Source organism: Trachurus trachurus (genome assembly GCF_905171665.1).
Source record: "Trachurus trachurus genome assembly, chromosome: 12".
Taxonomy (NCBI): Eukaryota; Metazoa; Chordata; class Actinopteri; order Carangiformes; family Carangidae; genus Trachurus; species Trachurus trachurus.
The window spans coordinates 15,539,277-15,562,425 of record NC_139908.1 but is presented as its reverse complement, the minus strand read 5'-3'; the positions used below and the strand labels follow the sequence as shown (position 1 = coordinate 15,562,425).

Sequence of the window (23,149 nt, the reverse complement as noted above, 5' to 3'; positions counted from 1 at the left end):
CATATATTAAAAAGAAAAGAAAAGAATGTAAGACGATATAAATATGAACTAAGGGCTGTACATGTGATGTTGATAACGTGTAGCTTTATTGGATATGAGGAGCAAATGAGCCAGGTTCAGATTGTGTTCCTAAATGGTTGTTACAGCGGTGATGATTTCCACCAAGGCGTTGATGTCCGTCCTAATGTCAGGGTAATGTTCCTCCAGTGGAATAAATTAAATTCATGAGCTCCTCTCCCCTGGGCTTCAATTTTCTTCAAGCCTGTGGTTGATGAATATGCACCTTGCTGTATTAATGATCAAATTATTCCCCGGTGGCACTGTGTAAAATTAAACCATTGTCGTGTGACGCTCGGTTAAATGTTCTCTGCTTTCTTGCTTTCTTTTCTATTACTTCTTCAATTTTTGTACAAACTGTACGAGACTTGTTTGTAAGGCCAGAGAGGTTCAGAACAGCCATGTCCTCTCTCTGTGTATGTGTGTCTCCTGCCTACAGCGCAGTACAACGGATTTATCTTGACAGCTATTTACAACACTGAGGTCTGAGGCGCTGCTGACACTGAAAAGATAAAACCTTCACCTTTTATTTGCTCTTTTCCCCCAACATGTATTCAGTGACTGAATGGCTGTGAGTACGGTGCCCCTGAGAGACCAACTCAAAAGCTCTCTCTGCTGCAAATGCAGAAAAGATCCTCAACGTGACAACGTGAGGTGCAAAAAAAACACATGCAAAGAATTTTTATGTATACATTTAAGTGTTTTCTTAAATTGCAGTGTGTTGGGTTCTCTGGACCACATATAGACTATTTGTGTACTTAACGTTACCACATAACACTTTGTAAATGTGTTCATAGTTTATGCTGTTTCATGTAAAAACATTATATGTTATATGTGAAGCCTGTGCTGTCACACACTGTGAAAAATTGTGAATAAAAAAAAACCACAGAGACCAAACGACTTCTCTGCTTCAGATCGATGTTGCTGCATGATGGAAGGAGATGAAATGAAATTACAGCCAACTTGGTCAGAGTGCACTTGCACAGCTGTATTTACTAATCAGCTAACAGGGAGGGCAGACATGTGTCCTGCATATCAACTAGGGCCTGATTCGGACACGGAAACATCATGAGAATGAATTTACTGATCTCCTTATATTCATGCCAAACATATCCGGTTCTTGCCAACAATGGCATTTACTTCCTGTAGATGAATGGTGTTTATTCTATAGTTTGACATCCTGTGAAATAAAACAATTTTAGCACAGTTCTGACCATTATAGTTTGAATTTCTCCTCAAAAGTGGGTGCACATATGTTACTTGTAGTATTATTGCTCTGGACATGAATGCTGGGTCCACTAGAGGGCAGAAACTGGTGGAGGGGGAGAACTCATTACAATGTAGACCACCAATACAATGAAGACTGTTATTGGAGACTTGGCATACTGTAATTGGTTTTTCTTTTTTCCAGGTGACATGTCGCAGTAAGAAAAGAACAGGTCGATCTAATAACATTCACAAAGACTAGATCTGTTAGTTTTCCCTGTGAGTCAAGGCAGTGTGACAGTGAGCCAGCATGTGCAGCTCCAGCACCCTGAAATTGAAGTGACTGAATATAATAACACTATCAATAGTTGTATAGTAACCATTGTGTTGTTCCTCATGTGACATGTCAAAATGTTGTTTTAAATGTCCCACAGCTGCTACTCCAGTTACAATATTCATATGTAATGAGAAACATATTTCTTTATTCTTATACTTCCATTTAAGAAAATGCATTTTGAGTCAGTTCACATAATAATTAGATACAATCTTTTACTGAATGAACTATTATAAGGCAATATGTTACCATCAGTCTGGTCAAAATGAAAATACACGGTATTGATATTGCCCTAAAATGAACATTTCAGTCAAGCTTAGAAAAACAGATTTTGCCTCGTGGAAGTCCACGTGTGACTGGTTATGATTTCTCACCCTCAGAGCTGGACAACATCTTCTGTGTCAGAGCGAAGTCTCTCGCTTCTCGGGGTGTGCGGATGTATGAGTCGATCTCACTGTCAGAGATTTCCTCATCACCTGTTATGTCCTTGAGCTCCGGCCGCTCCACTCTCCTCTTCTTAGCGTGAATCACACACGGGGGAGCAAAAAGCTCTCTCTTCCCCCAGTTTGGCTCCTGGCTCTCCTCAGGTTTAGACATAGATGAGTTGGATAGATGAGTTGGAGTTGAGGTCTCCTCAAGATCGGAGACCTGGGATGGAGGAGCAGTTGGAGGAGAGTCTTCACAGCTGGCCTCCTGCTCGGCCAGAGCTTCGGCCTCCTGCTGCGCCAGAGCTTCGTTGTGAGTCCTCATAGCCCTCCTCATCAGGGCGTGTCTGTTCTGCAGAATATCCTCCACCTGCCTCATGACATTATCCGGAGTCACTGCTTCTTTGACCCAGGGGATCTCCCTCCCCAGCTTACACAGCACCTCCTTTATCTCAGCTACTCTCTTCACCGCAGGTTTGTACTTGTTCACTTTGGCCATCTGACAGAATTTGTCCAGCGAGAACTTGAGGCGGCTCCTGATGGGTTTCAACGACTGCCAAGCCAGGTACATGGCCGCCATCATGACGGGGATGGGCTGACGGCCCGTCACGATCCAGGAATCGGCCGCCAGCTCCACCAGAGCCACGGCACGTTTGGTCAGGTCCTTGGTGTTCTCGGCAAATTCTTCAGGAACGTGTGGGGAATTCATTTTATACCTGACAGACAGAAAACACGTTTTCAGTTCATTTTAGACTCCAGTGAATTATTGAATCCTCTGCTGACAGCTCTCCGGACAGAAAGTTTACTTTAAATGAAACCTGAGTTAGATTCCCATTTGAAAATGTGTTTCAGTGAACTCCGACATGAGCAGCCTATCACCACTGAAAATCTGTAATAACCATTAAAGTTAAAATTACCTTGTCTGAAATAATGACGGGCAATTTCTTGAATGCTGCAACCGTAAACTATGATTTATCTGTGTGACAGGGTAAATGAGAATGAATGATGATGTTTGGACAGGTGTGCTGCTGGTCTATTTTATCCTGCTCATAACTCAAGAGGGACGTTGCTTTACTCACTTACTCGTGACTGTGAGTTTCCAGTACATCCGTGAAGTTAACAACCGGAGCCTGGATGTTGAGAACCTTCATCATGTCTTGATAAACCGCACCGACCACCGCGGCGTCGGCGTCCAGCAGGCAGCTGATGGTTCCTATGGTGATGGGCCAGTTCTGCAGTCTGCAGCTCACGAGGACGCAGCACCCGGTGAGGACCTCTTTCTTCTGGAGGCTCACTCTGATGAAACTTTCGTGCTGGTATGCCTGGTTGTAGTAGTTCTGCGAGAGATCCTCGATTTCGCTGTTGACCCTGAGAGTCCGACATACGGCTTTCAAGCGCTGCAGACCTGCGGAGTTGTACGATACAAGGCAGATGAGCATGTGTGAGGTATAGAGAAATTCTTCTACAATGTCTTAACAAGCAAAAAGTGCCTTTGGAGAGAAGATTTCACCTTTTATCAGGTTTGTACACGGCTTCCTGGCCACAGCGGTGGTTCTGCTGTAGCTGACATCTGCAGAAAAAGCAAAGAGACTATGTAAAACACAATGTAATTCAATACAAAGGAAAGATTCACACATCTATGGCCTTGCTACCGTGCTATCGACCAATACATTAGCATTTTTTAAAAACTTTTTTTTTTCCTGAGTATGGAACATAACACAATATAGAGACTAAAGTGAGAAAAAAAGATGAGAGTTTGCTGCTTTTCTTGGTGTTGTGTTGTAGTTAATTGAACAAGTTTGATTTTTGTCTAAATTTAAATAATTTATGGAGCAAGATGATGAATCTGTACTGAAGATAAGATAAAATATTATAGTTGCAGCTCTGTTTCATCATGTTATTCACACTCCACCCTGTCTAAGAAGAGCTGCGACACTGTAGACACAGACAAAAACAAACAAAACAAAACAAAACAAAACAATGAAATCAATGAATGACTAGACTGCAGTCTGATGAGATTTTTTAACTTGCACAGCTCCAAACATCAATGCTCATCCCGCCTTACATTAAAGATGCAGCACAGTCTGTATCGTTGTTATTGTGAAGCAGCAGATGACTCAGTGCCGTAACAAGACCGACAAGAGTTTTGAAGTTTTTCATTTTGACCCAGAGCTGGATTACAAATCAAGGTCTCAGAGGCTCCATATTCATCACGTCTGTTGCCTGGTGGTAATTTGATTCATTGCACATTTGGTTGGATCATGCAGCAGCACAGTGATATTATACTTTATCAATATCAACTCAACAATAATAAGGACCTAAGATGGGGCTTGCATTATTACATATTGCCCGTTATTATAATTTACATGATGCGTATATTTAAATGACTTTTTGTCTGCCCATGTTTTGATCCATGATGATCCTGGTGCAGCTTCAGGGCGTGTTACACCGACTCTGGACAAGTCACGCCTTTGCTATCAAGAGAACAACTACAACACAATGATGGTGCTTATGAGTTCAAAGATGTAACAAAGATAATACTCCAAGAAAGTACAAGTAAAAACTAACTAACTAAAACACTAACCTGGCATCTGGCTATACAAAAAATAAATAGATGTGTGTGTTCATTGTGATGGGAAATAGCATTCTCTCTTCTCAACACTGTCCCTGATACTCAGTATTACCCACAGGCCCCAGTTTAATCAAGACGTAGCTCCAGGACGTGCAACAGGTCCCCACACTGAGTGTCACGTTATGTGATATTCATCCGAACCAGGGGGGACACATTATTTCTTTTTTTAATCCCCAAACATCAGTCGGACTATATTGTGTTGCATTTAAGGAGGTGGGTGGTGGTTTATTGGAAACACTGAGCTGAAAACTAGTGCAGTCTAATCCACCTGTCCCTCCACACGGTCCTCCATGAAGATTTTAATGATCAGTTTGAGAGTACTGTCTAAGAGAGGTGTTGCTTTAACCTCATGGTCATTTGTTCAACTGTTTGTGTTTGTGTTACTTAGCTGACCCTCACTGATATAAATGGGGTGGACAAATTAATAGAAACAGTCGGTCGGGTAGGCTACAGACTAACTGTGCAAAACAACACCACCACAATCGGCTTCGGCTGCAGGCTTGTGTGAGTATCAACATCTTTAAAATAGGTGCAACATTCAAACCTGTATTTTGAATTTATTTATTTATTTTCTATTTAATGAATTCATTCATTCAAGCCTCGAAAATCAATGAGGCTCGCCTCAATTGCAATGACGTCGAGGTACAACAACAGAAAAACACAAATCAAACAAGAGATTGGGGAAGGAGTTAACACATTAGGTGCACATTAAAGTGAGGTGATTTGAGAGCAATAAAATGCCCAGGAGTAGTAAGAGTATCAATCATTCATATGTTTTGAAGATGTGGTTGATGCACAAAAACTAAAAGCAGATTTTCCTAGTTCAGAAAGAATGGAGTATAAGATAGATTGGTATTAAAGGTGCTTTGGTCCAGTCCAGCATGAGTGCTGTAAATGGTGGTAAATGAGCATCAACATGAACATTAACTCAACATTACAGCCTGAAAGAAGGGAGTGTGTGTGGGACACATGGTGTGTAAAGTCTGCAGACTTCATTTCACAGCAGTGTTTTTCTCATTTAGACGAACATGCCATGGTGTCAGGCCTCCTCATCACCCTCCTCTCCTCTCCTCTCCTCATCACCCTCCTCTCCTCTCCTCTCCTACCTGAACCCCCTTGTCCGACCGGGTCATTGGCCAGCACGCCCTCGGACACCACGGAGCCGCAGTCCACACACACCATCTGGGCCTGACAGTACAGGTCATCGTCCACGACGTTGGAGGAGCCGCAGCCCGGGCAGGTCAGACCCGGACGAGACATCTTCAAAACAAAATGACCACACGGGGCAATAAAAAAAAAAAAAACCCTCGACGGAGAGCGAGGAGGAGAGACGACTAGTTAGAGACGACCAGGCTAAACAAACAGGCGTCCAGTTAGTCTGAAACACGGGAGTATCATGAGGGAAACGAGTTGTAAACAGTCTGTACGACAGTTCAACGACGCCGCTGCCGGTCTGAGGGGGGCGGGGGAAATGTTTCCGGGTGGATACAACGAGCACGGAGGCAAAGGTTCCGCTTGTTTTTTGTTTTCCAAGGTCGCACAGATCGACCTGTGTTTCCCATTCATCAACTAAAGTGTGTCCCATCACAGTTTCATGACAAATTAAAGATTCAAGATTTTATTGTCATTTTCTCCTCACAAAAAAACAAAAACAAATAACGTTTGAATAAATTAATCTAAAAATCTAAATCTCTTCATAAGAAAAACTAAAACACGGTAAGATAAATAAACTAAGATTTATTGTGTCAAAACAAGTTTTTTTTAATTGCCAATTATCTGTGACATTAGCAAGCACCAGAAACCAAATAATAACAATAATATATAAATAAATAAATAAATAAATAAAACACCTCTTCTAAATCCTTAAAAAAAAATAAAAAAAAGTAAAGTAAATGGCAGAGAATATAATCTCCCTGGATAATGACTCGAAGTGTTAAAATTTGAGGAGAAGCTCACAAAATGTGCAAGTTGTTTATTCAAGAATTGATTTTATTTAGCATTTTTTAACACCACAAGGTACAACAATTCAGTGTTAATAAGCCTAATTAAAGTGCTTTTTGGGGGGTTAGTAGGATCATGTAAACGTTTGACATTCAGTGCAACAGCAGGAAACATACATATACGTATAACTAGTGCATATTTACAGCAAAAATAAGGCTCTTTATACTGGACATAGCAGTGAGCAGCCAATAGACTACAGAAAAACAGACAGTATGCACTTTGTTTGGTCAGGGAATATAGTAACAGGTTGGTCAGTAGCAAAGTGTACTACAGTAAGTATTTAGAAAAATGTAAAATGCATAATACTCATTAACATCTTTGATTGAGAGTAGACATAATCCCCCACTTGAAAGGCTTGTGGCTGAAACAGACTCTGTAAGATTTTTTACAAAATACATTTCATTCTTTAGAGTAATTCATTTGCCAATGTGTTGAACTTGAACTGTAAACGGTTCAAATCAACTGCTGTGGAAACATTGCAAACTTTTTTCCTGTGGGACCAAACCAGTGAGGACCGGTCCCACAGCAAAACTTGTGGCCGTTGTGAATCTCCGCCTACGCCTTCAAAGAGCCCAACGACATCAGGATACTTGGTTGCTCTTCTATGACACGTACAAGTAAGTTGTCGATGTACTGCTCCAGCTCCGATATCTTCCTGTCTCTCTCAGACAGCTGCTTCTCCTGTTTCAGTACCAGCGATATGAGCTCCTCCTGGGTCAGCTGGGAGTACGGCCCTTTCAGTCCGGTGTCATTTACCTGTGAGAGAATAATGTGTGTGTATTAGAACACATACAAGACATAATCTCAAATTAAATGACACAAATGTTGATCACATTTGATTAACACGCATTTCCATATAAATACTTTGTTAATGTGGTTTCTTGGATCATGAAGGAAAATCTAGATTCTGGAAAAATAAAAAAGAGAGATACCTTTGCCTTCACCTGAACTTCATTAAGGATTCCTGTGGACTGTTTACAACTTCCCCCTTGAACCATGGACTGTTCATCCAGAGGATTAAGGGGTTTCACAGGTTGAAGTCTGCAACGATAAACAAAGAAGAAAAGGAGCGCCGGTTGGGGTAAGAGTGGAAGTAAATTGATTATTGATGCGGGAGCATTACTTTGTTTATGAGATGTATGGTTTCTTTTGAGATCAAAGAGTAAATATAGCTATATGTAGTCTTAACAGCGGGGTTAGCGCTGCAAGCTAATTCACCCACAGATACGATGTGATCAATAATACAAGCAAAGATGAATGATGGATGAGTGTCAATGATGAAAAATAAATGAGGATGAATCATAGAAGAATACATTAGAAATGTGCAGTGTGATGGATCTTTTCTCCATTTATAAGACATATTATGGCATGATATCTGCAGCTAGTGCTGTGTGATCTATAAATTAAAATGGGATGGATGAACTGCATAAGTATGGGTTTGCTTTGCTGCCGAGGGACCGAGCCGTCTCACCTGCGTGAAGTTGTAGGAGGCACTTCCTGTGCTCTTGCAGGCTGGGGCTCTTTTGGTAAAGTCCCCTGGCCGGGCATCATGGCCTCTGTCTTTGTTCGGGTCGCACCGTTATCAGGTGCAGCCTTAACACGTCCTCCGTCAGTGTTTTGATGGATTAAAGTGCTTGATGTAGCGTCTTTCTTCGCAGGAGGCGGAGGAGCGGGAGCGCGGGCCATCTTTGCAGGTTTCAGTTTTGTTTGGGAGGCGGCATCTTTATCTGAAGCTGGAGGCCATTGAACTGAACCACCAGGGGGGTTTGTATCATCAGAGACTGTAAGTTCATCTTCATCATCTTCAAAGGGATTTAAGCCATAAACGATGGGCATGTGTTTTGCCTGGGACATGTTGTGTGATTTGGGCTCAGAGGACGGCTCTTCTTCCACAGAGCGAGGTCTGGACGGGGCCTGACGTTTACCGTGTTTGGCAACACTCGCAGTACCGTTGGTGGCGCTTCTCTGCGACGCGCTCTGGGTGCTTTTTGCATCTGCAGGAGACTTACTCGTTTGCACCGAGCGCTGTGGGAGAACGCTGGCAGTTTTGATGTCTTTTTCATTACTCTGCTTGTTCATCTGTGCCAGGTGTCGTGCAGCTACATCCTGCTTCCTCTGACACTCGGTTTGATTCCTTCCTGGAGGCTGAGGAGCTGATCGCTTCTCTCGTTGAGCGCTAATCAGGTCCTTTTCATCAGTGGGGACTTTCTTCCTTCTCGCAGATGACACAGCAGACTCACAACTGGAATAGAGACAGTCAGTTAATGAGGTTTCAACAGACTTTGAGTCACCGGAGGAAACCAGACACTGTATAAGTTCCTCCAATCATCATCTGTAATGAGTCATCAAGGATGTGCAACAAAAAGATAAAAAGATATTAAAACCTTGTGGAAACCATTGTGCTGCAAAATTAAAGCAAACAACACAGAAGAGAAGCCAAGCCTCCTAATTTAAAAGCTGAGAGGCAGTCTAAGATAGTTGATGTATTGATGTAATCAAACTAAACTCATCCTGATTTTTGTGAAATTACCATCCACTGCCGTCAAACTCTGAGTAATTGCCAAAACTTTGGTGTCATTTTCGCTTCCTGGTCATGACACCTGATATAATGAGGTAAGACTTTGCCTGAGCTCCCAATCTCAGCTCACGAACGAAACAGATCCTCACACACACACACTACAGTATTTGTCTGCGTACGCATACCAATTAACACAGCTATGCAATTTTCATGATGTTGGCAGCTTCAGTTTGCACTTAAATGAGAAGTGTCTGCTGCTGTGGCATTGTTGACTATAAAGCGGGAGATGAGGTCACAAATGAATATTTGGATGAACACTGTGCAGGTACAGTAATTGACCCCGTTTTTTCTTTTCTTTTTTATCATTTTCATCATTCAAATTTAGTTTCACTGCCTCTTTCAATGCTTTGTTCCTCATCCTGTTGTGTCACTGATAACAATAGTGCTGATAACATCCGTGCATCACTGTGGTGCAACATCAGTAACCTGCGCTGTTTCCCACTGTCGTACTCCACAAGGCTTCGACTGTGTGAAATGTTTATTTCAAAAGATTTGGAGAATGCACCCACACAGTGAGAAACAACTGTGAGGATCATTATAAATCCACCAGTGAGACTGAAACAGCACAGAATCATCTCTTTGGTTCAGACTGGAGTAGTTCAACAACAAACTAGATGGATTGGTAGGAGAAAACTCATAGTCCCCAGAGGATGAACGCTATAGACTCAGGTGGACTACCAGGAAATTTAGCATAGGCCTTAAAGGGATAGGAATTTTCTACTCACCGTCTTGCCAAGGAAGGGTTTGGAGAACATTCAGAGTTATCAAAACGCTTTTGGATTTCCAGGGGGGGGGGCCGACTGGCAACGGACTTTCATATAATGGTGGCCAAAACACACACTATGAAACATCCAAATACCTCCATACTGCTCGTCCGTACTGACCCAAACTGTCCTGAGGCCGCGACATGAAAAAGTTGTTCGGAAAAAAATAATTTTATCTCTGTTAGTTTTTAGCCTTGTTGTAGTAATAGCCCCCACTGGCTGCACGAGATTTTCTGTGAGATGTTCTTCCGTGTTTACATTATACATCCAATGGTTCACAACGACGAACGAACATCTCGCAGCAAATCACGCGCGCATGCGCACAAACATCTACAGAGCCACTGGGAGCTACTGCTACAACAACAAGGCTAAAAACAGAGATCAAATTCATTTTTTCCAAACAACTTTTTCATGTTGCGACTTCAGGACACTTAGGTCAGTACGGACGAGCAGTATGGAGGTATTTGGATGTTTCATAGTGTGTGTTTTGGACAATTCAAGAGTGAGCACTATCCGCCACCATTATGTGAAAATCCGTTGCCAGCCGGACCCCCCCTGGAACTCCAAAAGTGTTTTGATGACTCTCCAAACCCTTCCTTGGCAAGATGGTGAGTAGAAAATTGGTGAATTATCAATTTTGGGTAAAGTATCCCTTTAATATACATCCCAAACAGGATGATTTGTGATTAGTAACCTTAGCAAGTGTGTTCAGTGTATGTTGACATGCTAACACACTACATACTGATGAACACAGTCAATGTTTTGCCTTTTAACCATCAGCTTAATAGCTGTAACTGTTGATCATATTAGCATTTAGCTCGAGCTATTGCCATCCATGGCTTCACAGTAGTTTCTAAAACTCTAATGATGGGGTGAGAGTTGTTTTATATATCTTTAGATAATGATTACCTCCCTGATAAAGGTAAATGACCAAAAAGATTTATCAAGGGAATAAGGCAAATTAGTGAAGAGGTGAGTTTTTATGATTGTTTGTGCTATAATGTTATAATGTTGTGAAACACACTGTCTATGTCATAGTGTGAGCGATCCAGTAGTGCAGGATGTTTTGAACTGACCTTTGTTGGGCAGTGGAGGCTCTGGCTGTGCTGCCTTCAGGTGCAGTAGGAGAGTTGTGAATCTCTTCAAAGGGATTATGTGAAAAGTCTTCATCGAACGGATTAGTGGAGGTGTTGTCTGCAGGCCGCAGAGTTTCACTTTCTCTTCTCTTCCGCTCCTCTGCATCTCTCGCCAACTTTTCTTCCTCCATCCTCCTCTTCTCTTGTTCTTCCGCTCTCCTCTTGCCCTCTGCTAATCTTTCCATTTCTTCCTTCTTAGCCCTCTCTTCTTCCTCTTGTCTCCTCCTTTCTTCCTCCTCCATCCTTTCCTGCTCTTCCTTTCTAATTCTCTCCTCTTCCTCTTGTCTCCTCCTTTTCTCCTCCTCCATCCTTTCCTGCTCTTCCTTTCTAATTCGCTCCTCTTCCTCTTTTCTTTCTTCTTCCTCCTGTCTTCTCTTCTCTTCTACCAGTCTTTCATATTCTTCTCTTTCCTTCCTAGCCCTCTCTTCTTCCTCTTGTCTCCTTGTCTCCTCTTTAATTCTCTCCTCCTCTTCCCTTTGCCTTTCTTCCCTAATTCTTTCCCTCTCTTGCTCCTCCAGTCTTTTCTTTTCCTCACGCTCTTCTTCTTCTCTCCTGATACTCTCTTCTTCCTCTTTTCTAACTCTCTCTTCTTCAATCCTTTGCCTTTCTTCTTCTTCTTCCCTAATTCTTTCCCTCTCTTGCTCCTCCAGTATTTTCTTTTTCTCACGCTCTTCTTCTTCTCTCCTGATCCTCTCTTCTTCCTCCTTTCTCCTCCTTTCTTCCTCTCTCCTTATCCTCTCCTCTTCCTCCTTTCTAACTCTCTCTTCTTCAATCCTTTGTCTTTCTTCTTCCTGTCTCCTCTTTTCCTCTGCTAATTTACGCTCTTCTTCTCGCCTAACCTGCTCTGCCTCCTCTTCTTCCATCCTCCTCCTCTCTTCCTCCATCCTAATCCTCGCCTCTTCCTCTCTTCTAATTTTCTCTTCCCTTTCTTTCTCTTCTAGTTTCTTCTTTTCTTCCGTCAATCTCTCATATTCTTCCTTTTCCTTCTTTGCTCTCTCCTCTTGTCTCTGTTCCTCCTCTTTTCTAATCCTTTCCTCTTCCTCTCGTTGCCTCTTTTCTTGTTCCCCCACTCTCCTCCTTTCCTCACACTCTTCTTCTTCTCTCCTGACCCTCTCTTCTTCATCTTTTATCCTCCTCTCTTCATCCCTCCTTATCTTCTCCTCTTCCTCCTTTCTAATTTTCTCTTCTTCAATCCTTCTTCTGTCTTCTTCCAGTCTCCTCTTTTCCTCTGCTAATTTACGCTCTTCTTCCTCTCTTCTTAACTTCTCCTCCTCTTGTCTCCTCCGCTCTTCCTCCGCCCTCTCCTCCTCCTCCTCCATCCTAATCCTTTCCTCTTCCTCTCTTTGCCTTTTTTCTTCCTCCTCTATTCTCCTCTTCTCTTCTTCTGCTAATCTCTCACGCTCTTCCTCTTCTCTCCTAACCCTCTCTTCTTCCTCTTGTCTCTTTCTCTCTTCCTCCTTTTGAACCCTTTCCTCCTCCTCTTCTTTTTCAATCCTTTCTCTCTCTTCTTCCTCTTGTCTCCACTTCTCCTCAGCCAATCTCTCGAGTGCTTCTTCTTGCCTCCTCACCCTCTCCTCCTCCTCCTCCTCCTCTTCTTCCTCCTTTCTTCTCCTCTCCTCCTCCTCCACTCTAATCCTTTCCTCTTCCTCCCTTCTCAGTTCATCCACATCCTCTGTTGTGTTTTCTCCTTTAGCTGCCTCCTCCTCCTCCTCCTCCTCTTCTGTCCAGGGTGAATACTGCCTCACGCCCCTGAATGAATCCACCGATGGCGGAGAGCTGTCAGGAACGTCCTCCATGGATCCGTGGCCCGAACTGGCCAGACTGAAGTTTGATCCGATGCGAGCGGTCCGGGGCTGCGGCTCCTCGCAGTAAACATGGCTGCCGTTGATGCACAAGTTGCTCTGGTCAGTGTTGCCATGTTTTTGGTTGGAGGAGGAATCTTTGCCGTCGGAGCTGCCTGAGCGTTTGTGAATCATGAACTTGAACTTCTTTTTACCTGGAAGAACATTAGAAAAAATAACATGTATTTATTTACAATTAAAGAGTGTGAATACTGAGGAGCCGAGTGAGTTAAAAATGAGTCGTTTCTGACCCTCAGATGAATCCACGTTCAGACCAGAAGACTGGCTGCCGCTCAGCGAGGAGTTCTTTGCAGGCAGGACAGACATGGACTGAGACATGTTCCTCTGCAGGTTGGACTTGGGGGAAAACAAAGATTTTATTTTATTTTTCTTCTTCTTCTCGTCCTTCCCTGCAGCTGCCTCTCCATCCCTGTTTGCCTCGTCCTCGCTGTCCGTCAGAACCTGAGTGAAGGACGGGACCACGTTGGACATGGTGTCCGATTCCTTTTTCTTGCCACGCACTTTGTCCTTGAACTTGCCCAGGCGAGAGCGGGACTTGCCGGCAGTGGAGAGATCAAACATGCTGGCGGTCATGTTGTTTCTCATGAACTGGATGTCCACAAGCACCTCTCCTCTGTCTTTGTCCGCCTTGCCGGTCTTGTCCAGTAACTTGAACCATCTGTTGATGAGAGGCATGATGTTAGAATATCGATAAGTACACAACATTAGTTAAACATTATTTAAAATGTGAACTAATGGCTCTGTCGGACTGATAACAACTGATGGCTGCAAATAAAATACTGTACTTCCGAACCACTTGGGGCAGCTGACACACAGAAACACTGATGTCATCATTTAAGTTGGCATATGATAACTTTTTACCAAACAGTGACCTGAAAGATTCAGGTGATAGCTCTCTGTACATTAAACATTCAACCCTCTTTTGCTTTTTGTGTGATAAACATACAGTAAATTTCCTTAAAAATAAAAAAAATATGTAATATTAGCTGCCTTAATGCATGTGGATTAATAAATGTACAGTATGATAATGGAGATATATTCAGGGTTGGCAGGATGACATTCAGGGGCGCCGAGTGGCACAGTGGGTTAAGCAGGCGCCCCATATGTTGAGGCTATAGTCCTCGTGCAGGCGGCCCCGGTTCGAATCCCGCATCGGACGGCCCTTTCCTGTGTGTCATTCCCCCTCTCTCTGCATCCCCATTTCCTGTCTCTCTCAACTGAACTGTCAAATAAAGGCATGAAAAAAGCCAAAAAAATAATACTTAAAAAAAAGAAAGTGGTAACATTCAGTCAGTGATTATGGTAATCTGCCAAGAGGAGATATTTGCACGAGGATGTCCCAAGAAGATCATGTACTTTATGTGTGATAGGAGGTGACACGTCTCATTGTTAGTTTGTCCTGTTTTTTGTTTGTTTGTTTTTTTTAACAATGATAGGAAGAGTAAAGTTCACCTCAGTGATACTATGGGTTTAGTCCCAGAACTGGTCATATTTGAATATTCACACCAAGAACATCAAAGTTTCCAGTTTGTTATGATAAAATAATAATGAAGTATGATTTTTGCTCATTTGTGCATTTATTTTATATTTACTGACTTCACGGTGTATTGTCTTGTTACGGGCTAGTACTTGGCCACAAGTGGCAACTTAATTTATTTTTTATCTACAGTATATATCTATTTCATCTATGAAGTAACTCAAGTTCAACTAGTTTTATAAATTTTTCATCCACATCATTTAAATTGATGTGGAAAGAAGAAAAATCAACTCACAGATAAGTAACTCTTACTTATTTAGTATGTTTATCTGGGCCCGAGCTATATGGTTGAAATTAATATTGGAATTTCAATGAGAATATTCTATCTGATTGATCCAGTACTGATCACAGTATATGGTAAATATAGCCTACTGAATGTGAAAAATATAGTATCATCTAAGCTGATGTTCAGGGCAGTCAACTATTCAGTTAGGGTTCAGTATTTCAGAAAAAAAAAAAACTTCAAATAAACAAACCTTTTGTTGTAATTTGCTTCGAATTATTCATAACCATGAGATCATATAATTAAGATATGGTTAAAATTATGATTAAAAGCCAGAAACAACAACATTGAATTGAAGGGTCCAGTGTTCATGCATGATAAAGCACTCTGAGTGTGGGTGTTTACATTTATCCTGTACTTTTAGATAGGACACTTCATTCACTGTCAAGGCCTCACAGAGTTATATTGATGAGAAGTAAACACAAACTAGTTCACAGCATAAGCTAAAACACTCAGAGGTTAAAGGAATCATCAAAGCCAAGACCAAGATATCCGAGCGCTCATGTTTTGGACGGTTTCTGTGGAAACTATGATCAGTCCTTCAGCAAAACGGAAAGTGACTAAGCAGTGAGTTGAATGTTTTAGGAAAGTCTGTGGTGATCTAAGTGCAACCAAGAAGGAAAGTTTGTTTTTAATAATAATACTGTACTGTCTGTGGCAGCCGCTAATGTGGAGAATTTATGAATGCTTGCACTGTGTCTCCTTCTTCACATGTCTCCGTCATCCAAGCCGTAGCACATACTGCAGACGCTGAATGCAGTAAATTGAGTCAGCGAATTTTCCTCCCTGACCTCAGGCCTAAAATACAGGACAATGATTTCTACATTGTTTAAATACTTTAAGTTAAATACTTAGTTGTACTTAATATAACTAAATATTTATCTCTTCTTCCTTCCGAATCCTTTCCTCGTTCTGTTCTTTTTAAACGTTTTTCTCTCTTCTTCCTCTGAGGTTTTTTTCTTTAGGGAAGTATTTTCAGGGCATATATTTATCAAGCAATTGTGACTCTCTCTTATTGTGCAGACGGTGGTGTGAGATGGGGACTATTGCTGTATACTAACTTGATAAATATGGGTCCTGATAGTAAATCAGCCATAAAACACTGTTTTAAGGTTGATTTGTTTTGTTTTTTATTTGGGGGTAAAAGCAGTATAAAACCTCATTAACATGGAGAGTGTGACAGTGACAATCTATACCTAAATAATTACTGTTATTAAACTAGTGACAAACCTTTCCATGGTGATGTTGAAGGGCCTGCAGAACTGTTTTGTGCAACTTGCATTGTTCTAACTATTTGTAGTAGTACAGCAGTCCACATGTTAGCATGTGAGTATGATAACAATCCAATTTTGCACCAATAGTATCTTTAATATTTCAATAATATTGTATCGAGACAGCCGGTAAGTCTTGTGATAATACCGTATCGTAAGGCTTCGGTGATTCCCACCCTTTCTGTCCTGTAGCATAGATCTACACTTAGCAGGCTCAGTGATACTTGTGATCCTCTGTGCCCTTGACTTCATGCATCGATACGTTCCCAAACATTTAATCCTGCAGACAGTTGACAAGCCAGGTCGCCCCCCTGAGGGAAGGAGTTTTTATCTAAGAAGATTAGCCTCTCAAAAAACTTTAATTAGTCCGGTTCACAGGGAACTGATCTGCTATTAACCTCGTCATCACCTCTTTACACATGCTTCAGGTACTGTAGCTGCCACAGAGCTAGAATCGGTGCCAGAAGTTTTGCAGCAGGGTCTCACGTCCTTGATCTGTTACTTTAGATAAACAATCACATGGAGATTTAGGCAGACACGTCAAAGGAGTCTAATATAATCACTGCTTACTCTCAAAACAGCTCTAATAAAAAAAGGCCAAATAGACTTTACTCAGTGGACTGTGTCAACTTTGCGCTGGCCGAGCACCTGCGACATGGTCCGGCAGCGACAGAGGAGTCTCAGAACTATTTAAACAGAACAAGAAAAAAGGAACAGTCAGCATAAAAAGTGCCTATAAGGCAGAAATCTGAGGTCAGCTCAGCACTGAACAAACAACTGTGACTGAAATCTGAATTCCTGAGGAAATGAGGAAGGGGCTATGTGTGGGTGTCTGCGTGTGTGTGCAAATAGTCTGTTGTGGCTGTGGCTTATTATCTGTCTAGTAAAATGAAACACAACAGTAAACCTCAAAATGAACAGATACTGACCACAAATGTGGTGATAAAAAAAACAAATGAGGGGACATTACAGAACATGTGGCTTTCTATAGACCAATGCAACTCCCATTGAGTTCATATGTCACTGCACTGCGAGACGCTCCCGGGTGTGTGTTCCTCCCGGTGGTCCTGAAGAGCTTCACCCTCCTCCTCCTCTCTCAGGAATGCTTCAGATTTGTGGCACAAACAAACTAAGGAGGGAGACGCCTTTTCCTGGAGACGGCTGTCACTGCCCCCCTGCCTACTGCTGCTACTGACTAATGGACTGTGATTTGCAAATTTCAGCCTTTGACATAATAAATATTCCTCCATGAAGCCTTTTCACGATTTGCCTGATGAATGTCCACCAGCACAACGATGCTTGATGGATAATGCATTTATTCATGATGTGGTTGGTATTATCCGTAACCTCCCTGTGCCTATGCACAGTGATGCATTTCTATGCGGCACAAAGTTATGAGACAGAATATTTCATCTAGTAGTTCTGTGGTGTTGCAGCCAAAGTAAAACAGCTATACAAATCCCCTCAATCCTAATATAGCATAATAATATAATTCATCACGTTATGATAATATCATATGTTGTTCCACAAAATTAGTTTTAAGTTGGAAAAACTTTGTGGAGGAGGAGATTGTCATAGTTAGGAGACATAGTTAGTAAAGGGAGGCATAAATAAGTAGTAAGAAATGTAATACAGTAACTTTAATATCTAACAAATACAATAACTGTGCATACGAATTACTCGGTATCATCAGCTTCATGATTTTATATGTGATTTTGTAAAAACTGGTTTAATCTAGATTATTTATATTGCATACAGTATATAAAATAGAATGGCTTTAATAGCATCAACAGCAGCAGTTGCAGTAATGTAACTACTGGTTTGATCCACAAGACCATGCCTCACTGATGATGGTATCAAAGGCACTTACACAAATACATATAAAGAGAAGTAAGACGCTTCAGTTAATCAGAAGGGAAGTTGCAACAGTGCGTGGGCGTTAGCTGGTTGGGGTAGTTAGCAAGTGCAGGAGGGTGAGGAATTAAGAAAAAGAGGCTTTTACTTCACAACACCTTAATGATGCCCTAAACACAGTAATATCACACCCCTGTGAATAGTAGAAAGTGTGCTGCTCTGCTGTACAGACAGAACCACAGGAGGATAACGCATGAGTCAACATTTTTTAAATTTATTTGACATTCTGCACACACAGACACACACACACACACACACACACACATCCTTCCTGGTGAAGCCTGAGCCACTGATAAGACAATGCCCTGACTGGCTCAAGCATTTCTTATCACAGAGCCCAGATGCATGAGTGGGAGAAGCGCTGAGTGAGTGAAACAACTTAACGGTGATAATGTCCGAGGAGCTCAACTGCCCAGGACTTATCACATCAGTCCACATCCAAGAGTCAGAGAAGTGAAATGAAGGCCTGTGCAAAGAAAGCAGAGTGGAACTGAATAGAAATGCCCTCTCCCATGGATGTCACACACTACCGGTTGAAACCTGTGCTATTCTTAACCCAAAGTTGATGACAACACATGCTAGAGTTCACACTGTGCAGGATGTAACCTGGGACTTTAGTATTTTGAGGTGTTATGTTTGTGGTTTATGGTTCTTGTAGACGAGCAGGTTTTCTTAACAGAGGAGACACTAGATCGTCATCAGCCTCCCCGTGGGTGTCATAATACCTTTGTAGCTAATTGTGCTTTTTCACAGGCGTGTAAATTCAACGTGACCTCTCCCACTACAGAGAAGTAGGCTACAGGTGTAAACAATACAAGTCAGTGAGTTTCAATCAGCTGCTTCAGTTTTAGGGTTTGTACAAATTGGCTCATTATCAGACCATCATGGCACATTGACAGAGCAGAGCCATTGTTAAGGTAATTATTAACACCTGCTATGACAAGTCAAAATGCCTGCTGGGAAACAGAAGAAAGAAGAAAACAACCTTGTTTTTACATGACTGGATTATATCAACGTGTTGTAACGTTTTCTTCCTCCTGTCTCCGTCAAATTTTAACCATGGACACTTGAACAGTCCATTTACCTCAGGCTCTAAAAACTCTAACACCAAAACAGATATAAGAAGTCCGTAAATGTTGACTCAAGTGAGCATCTTCAACTCCATGGCAACCGTGAACACTATATGCTGAGGAAGATTATGTAATATGGCTGAAAGACAGAGAAAGAGGTCCTTACAAAGCTAAAATGAAGACATAATGGTCAGTGATCAATACGAGAACACAACCATGTAATCAACTACGGACTCAAGTGCTGATGCAGACCTATCACAGTTGTGAAGACAGCTACTATTACTGATGAGGAAATACTAATAGCAGCACTTTACTTTGTAAAGATGTGTTCTGAGAAAACCTAAATAATTGCTTCACAGAGCTGGAAAAAAATACTGATACTCCTTTAACAGTAGACTTACTGGCAGAAAACACTAGCACTGTTTGTCTCTCAGAAGCCAGTATAGCTACAGTGTTTTTTTCTTCAGTAAGGCTGACCCTGGTAGACCGTCCCTGAGGCCATCATGGTTTGTTTTTCGTTGATAAAACAGCCAGGAATGTGAGGCTGAAGCTGGATTTAACCCTCAGAGGCAAGGTGCATTCGGCTGGCTCGCAGAAAGATCAACAGAGACCGAGCCGAGCGTTTACTCAACACCAGCTAAAACATAATGACTTATTTAATCAAAGAAATAGGGATCATTTCAGGACAAGAAATCCTGATAAAACTCTACGCTTGTGTCAACATGCAGCAGTGCTGAAGGGAAAACGATATTTGATTTGGGAGAGACAAACTGCCAAAAAACATGACACACCACGAAATCCAAAACCCATGTACGATAAAACACGCAGCACAGAGCCAGGTGAAGCTCAGCTAACATCCTTTTTTTTTTTTTTTTCCCATGCAGGTCAGCGGAAGATATCTGGTCACAAGCCAAGCCAGAGAGGAAGGCAGAACAATGTGAGAAGATAAGTGACATGTGGCATTTAAATCACAGCTCACTTCATGCTCTCAAATCTACCTGAACTATGGATTTTCTTTACTGTGATAAGTCATAAGGAAAACTCAAAATGAACAAAAACCACAATATCCAATCTAACCCTGGCATGGCAGTCAAACAGAGCGAGCAGACAGACCCAAACAACAACAACAAACAGCTGCCAAAGAGGTGGGCGCAGGAAGTGTGTGTTTGTGCATTTCTGACAAACAGACTGGTGTGCAGACTGCTTATAATACCAGTCACACGGTGTGGGAGTTAAGTACCAGCTTAGTGCGACAAAGGTTTTCCCTTCTTACCAAACTACAGGTGTATGACAGGATGACAAATCTTGCAAATCTACAAATTTATAAGAAGGACGATATGGATTAAAATACTTAATCTTTTCTTTTCACCATGCAGAGAGCGTGTTTTCTGCTTAAAGGAGCAGGTACAATCATCACCATTAGTGCAGCAGCACCAGCCAGGCCTGTAAAATGTGATGGCTGCCATTACAAAGGCAGGGCGAGATGCATCATATAATTACTTCACCTCCTCTGGTCGTGTGTGGATGCTGTGTAATGAGAATTTAAATCTGAATGCTTGATGTTTTTCCAAACTTGCCATCCCTTACGAAGACGAGGAAGACGATTGGTCGTTGTCAAGTTCAGTCAATGAAAGAGTGAATCTTTTGGCTCGCTTCGTTCGCCTGAGCAACTAATGCTGATTGGCATCCTTGAAGGCTGCAGCCGAGGAAACAAATCCCTTAAGCTGCAGTGGAGCGAGTGGGCAACATTCGTAGGTCAAACCCACCAGAGCAGGTCTGTGTAGTGACGCACAGATGTGTGTGTGTGTGTGTGTGCTGGAATACCTAACTTGAGTAGAAATAAAACGCACATATGAGGGAAATCACAGTCGGTTTTAAGAAGGCTTTAGAATTAAGCAAATCAATATGGCGACCCTAACACGGTGTTATCACAGATGCTGCATAATTTTTGCATTAAACCAAAGGGGAAAAAAACATGATTAGTAATTATTAGGGACTTAATAGGGATTATGGTTTTGTCCTACAACACCATAAAGCCTTGCGTGACTGACAGAGCCAGAAACCAGTTGTTTCCCTGTGGTGAAGATGACAATCACAGTTTCTCAGTCTGTTCTGCACCTCCCATGATTAACTCATTTACAAGCAGCTGGAAGCCATCCTAAGCCATACTTGTATATTAAGTTTGCAATTTCTAATGTTTTTCTAAGCCTTCTATGATAATAGACTGGATGTCATTTGGTTTTTTGTACCTCAAGTTGGATAAGCTCTCAGTGCTTTCTGATCCACAAGCTTCCCAGCAGTGCATGGAGTAACTAAAATCAGGCCCACCTTTACCTGCTACAACATACAGGTGCATCTCAACAGCATGGAAAAGTTTATTTATGTCAGTAAATCAATTCAAAAAGTGAAACTCATACATTATTTATTATTATTTATTTCTTTTAAATGATTATGACTTGCATTTAATGAAGACCTAAAATTAATCTAAAAAAATTTGAATATTACAAAAGACTAACTAAAAAAACCATCTTTAAGGAAATGTTGGCCTTTTGAAAAGTATGTCCACCATACTTGGTTGGGGAAATTGACTTTTCCATGATATTCTAATTTATTGAGATGCACCTGTATGCAGCATCCATTATTATATTGCAGCAATAGGTTATCATGAAATGGACCTGTTTGCATCATGAGTAGTTTTTAAAGGTTTTGCAGTCTGTGGTAGGAAGGATACTGCTTGATCATCCCAATTCAGCTTTCACAGTATTTCTACTTTACTCCGTGCTGCGTTCACTTACTCGGTCTTGACGCGGGTTTTGTCCTCACTGAGCTGCAGCAGGTTGATGACAGCCTGTCCCAGCTGTTTGTCTGGACCCACCAGAGCCCGGTGCAGGACGTGGACATGCAACGTGCCCTTCTCTCCTCCTCCTCCGAGGTGCAGCGGCGGCAGGTCGAAAGAGGCCTCCTCCTTCCACACCGGAGCCACGCTTTTCTCCACCACCGAGGTCTGGTACTTCTCCTTACCCACTTGCATGACCGCGTACGCATCGTTGGTGCCGTTTTTCCCCTTTGTCCTCAGGCCTCGGGCTTGGAGCACCGTTACCTGGACGCTTGTGGGACACCACTGCTGATCCGCCAAGGACATGCTGACAGCAGTTGTCGCCGGATTATTGGCGGTATTAAAAAATAAAAAAAATCAAATCAGTTCAACTGCAGCAAACAAGACGCAGTGGTGTCTACCATGTGTGCACTGGTCAAAGAGGAGAGGGAAAAGTTTTCGGTGATCTCGGGGCTGAAGTTGAGGAAACAGCTGATTGGGCGTGGTTACACCGACAGAGGGCAAGACACGCCCACAGATTAACAGGTTACATGACTTGAGCGCTTTCACACCGCCACAACAATCACTTTACTGGAACCTAACAGGTCACACCTGATCCCTGCTGCTGACACGTACCCGCCTGCCACAGTGCATCAGCATCATCCCACAATAGCTGCAGTCAAAGGACAAAACGGATTGATTGGTTGATTGATTGATTTGGGAACCTCCCTGATATATTTTTATAGTACTGGGTGAAGTGAGCTTTAAGTGTTTAACTACACAATGCTCATGCTCAGTGATAATCAGCAGTCCCAGGGCTGTCTGGAAGGAAGCACAAGACCGCTCTGCTCTGATAATCCTCAGTGACGCGGAGAGAGAGAAGGAGAGGATGGGATACCTGACAGGCCTGTGACAGCTGATAGGGTTCATATGGTTGGATTCAGTTTCACCACGCAGCTCCAGTTTGAATGTTAATCAGGCCGCGGCTCCACTGTCTCTGTATCCGTTTCCCTCCACCTGCAGATCAGATGGACCGAAGGACAGTGTGTTTGTTTGTGTCTGCTTTAGTCCTTTAATGGACTGGCAACCTTTCCAGAATTGATTCCCTCTCTGTTCAATATGTGGGTATGTTATTATTATCATTATTATTATTATTTCTAAAATACAGCTGCCTGAATCAGTCTGTGCATTGATTTGTTTACTGTGGAGTTAAATGGTCTCCTGTCTCAATATGCAGGGTGGTCCATGTCTGAACACTGACTCC

General features: G+C 42.2%; 2 protein-coding genes across 3 annotated transcripts; both read right to left on the bottom strand.

The window, feature by feature from the left end:
• Window positions 1-1,862: 1,862 nt before the first annotated feature.
• On the bottom strand, window positions 1,863-6,071 carry brf2 (BRF2 general transcription factor IIIB subunit). The gene is made up of 4 exons (XM_083983384.1): window positions 5,761-6,071; window positions 3,533-3,592; window positions 3,106-3,427; window positions 1,863-2,738 (listed from the first exon to the last, which is right to left on the bottom strand). Exons 1-4 carry the CDS (start codon window positions 5,912-5,914, stop codon window positions 1,958-1,960), a joined length of 1,317 nt encoding a protein of 438 aa, XP_083839510.1. The 5' UTR covers window positions 5,915-6,071; the 3' UTR covers window positions 1,863-1,957.
• Window positions 6,072-6,609: 538 nt separating this feature from the next.
• On the bottom strand, window positions 6,610-22,317 carry LOC310994676 (uncharacterized protein). Of its 2 annotated transcripts, XM_083983459.1 has the most exons (7): window positions 21,866-22,317; window positions 13,226-13,653; window positions 11,737-13,129; window positions 11,074-11,613; window positions 8,127-8,897; window positions 7,588-7,696; window positions 6,610-7,411 (listed from the first exon to the last, which is right to left on the bottom strand). In XM_083983459.1, the coding sequence occupies exons 1-7, from the start codon at window positions 22,210-22,212 to the stop codon at window positions 7,211-7,213; spliced, it is 3,789 nt and encodes a 1,262-aa protein (XP_083839585.1). In that variant the 5' UTR covers window positions 22,213-22,317; the 3' UTR covers window positions 6,610-7,210. The 2 variants fall into 2 exon arrangements, with proteins under 2 accessions (XP_083839585.1, XP_083839584.1); XM_083983458.1 differs by having other exon boundaries at window positions 11,074-13,129.
• Between the last annotated feature and the right edge of the window lie 832 nt (window positions 22,318-23,149).

Excerpts from the sequence above, each read along its gene's own strand:
- LOC310994676 (XM_083983458.1), bottom strand. The coding sequence starts at position 22,212 with ATGTCCTTGGCGGATCAGCAGTGGTGTCCCACAAGCGTCCAGGTAACG. Across the intron at positions 7,697-8,126 it reads CCTCCTACAACTTCACGCAG|ACTTCAACCTGTGAAACCCC; the intron begins GTGAGACGGCTC and ends TTATCGTTGCAG. Across the intron at positions 7,412-7,587 it reads AAGTTCAGGTGAAGGCAAAG|GTAAATGACACCGGACTGAA; the intron begins GTATCTCTCTTT and ends ATTCTCTCACAG.
- brf2 (XM_083983384.1), bottom strand. The coding sequence starts at position 5,914 with ATGTCTCGTCCGGGTCTGACCTGCCCGGGCTGCGGCTCCTCCAACGTC. Across the intron at positions 3,428-3,532 it reads GTGTACAAACCTGATAAAAG|GTCTGCAGCGCTTGAAAGCC; the intron begins GTGAAATCTTCT and ends ACAACTCCGCAG. Across the intron at positions 2,739-3,105 it reads CTGGAAACTCACAGTCACGA|GTATAAAATGAATTCCCCAC; the intron begins GTAAGTGAGTAA and ends TCTGTCTGTCAG.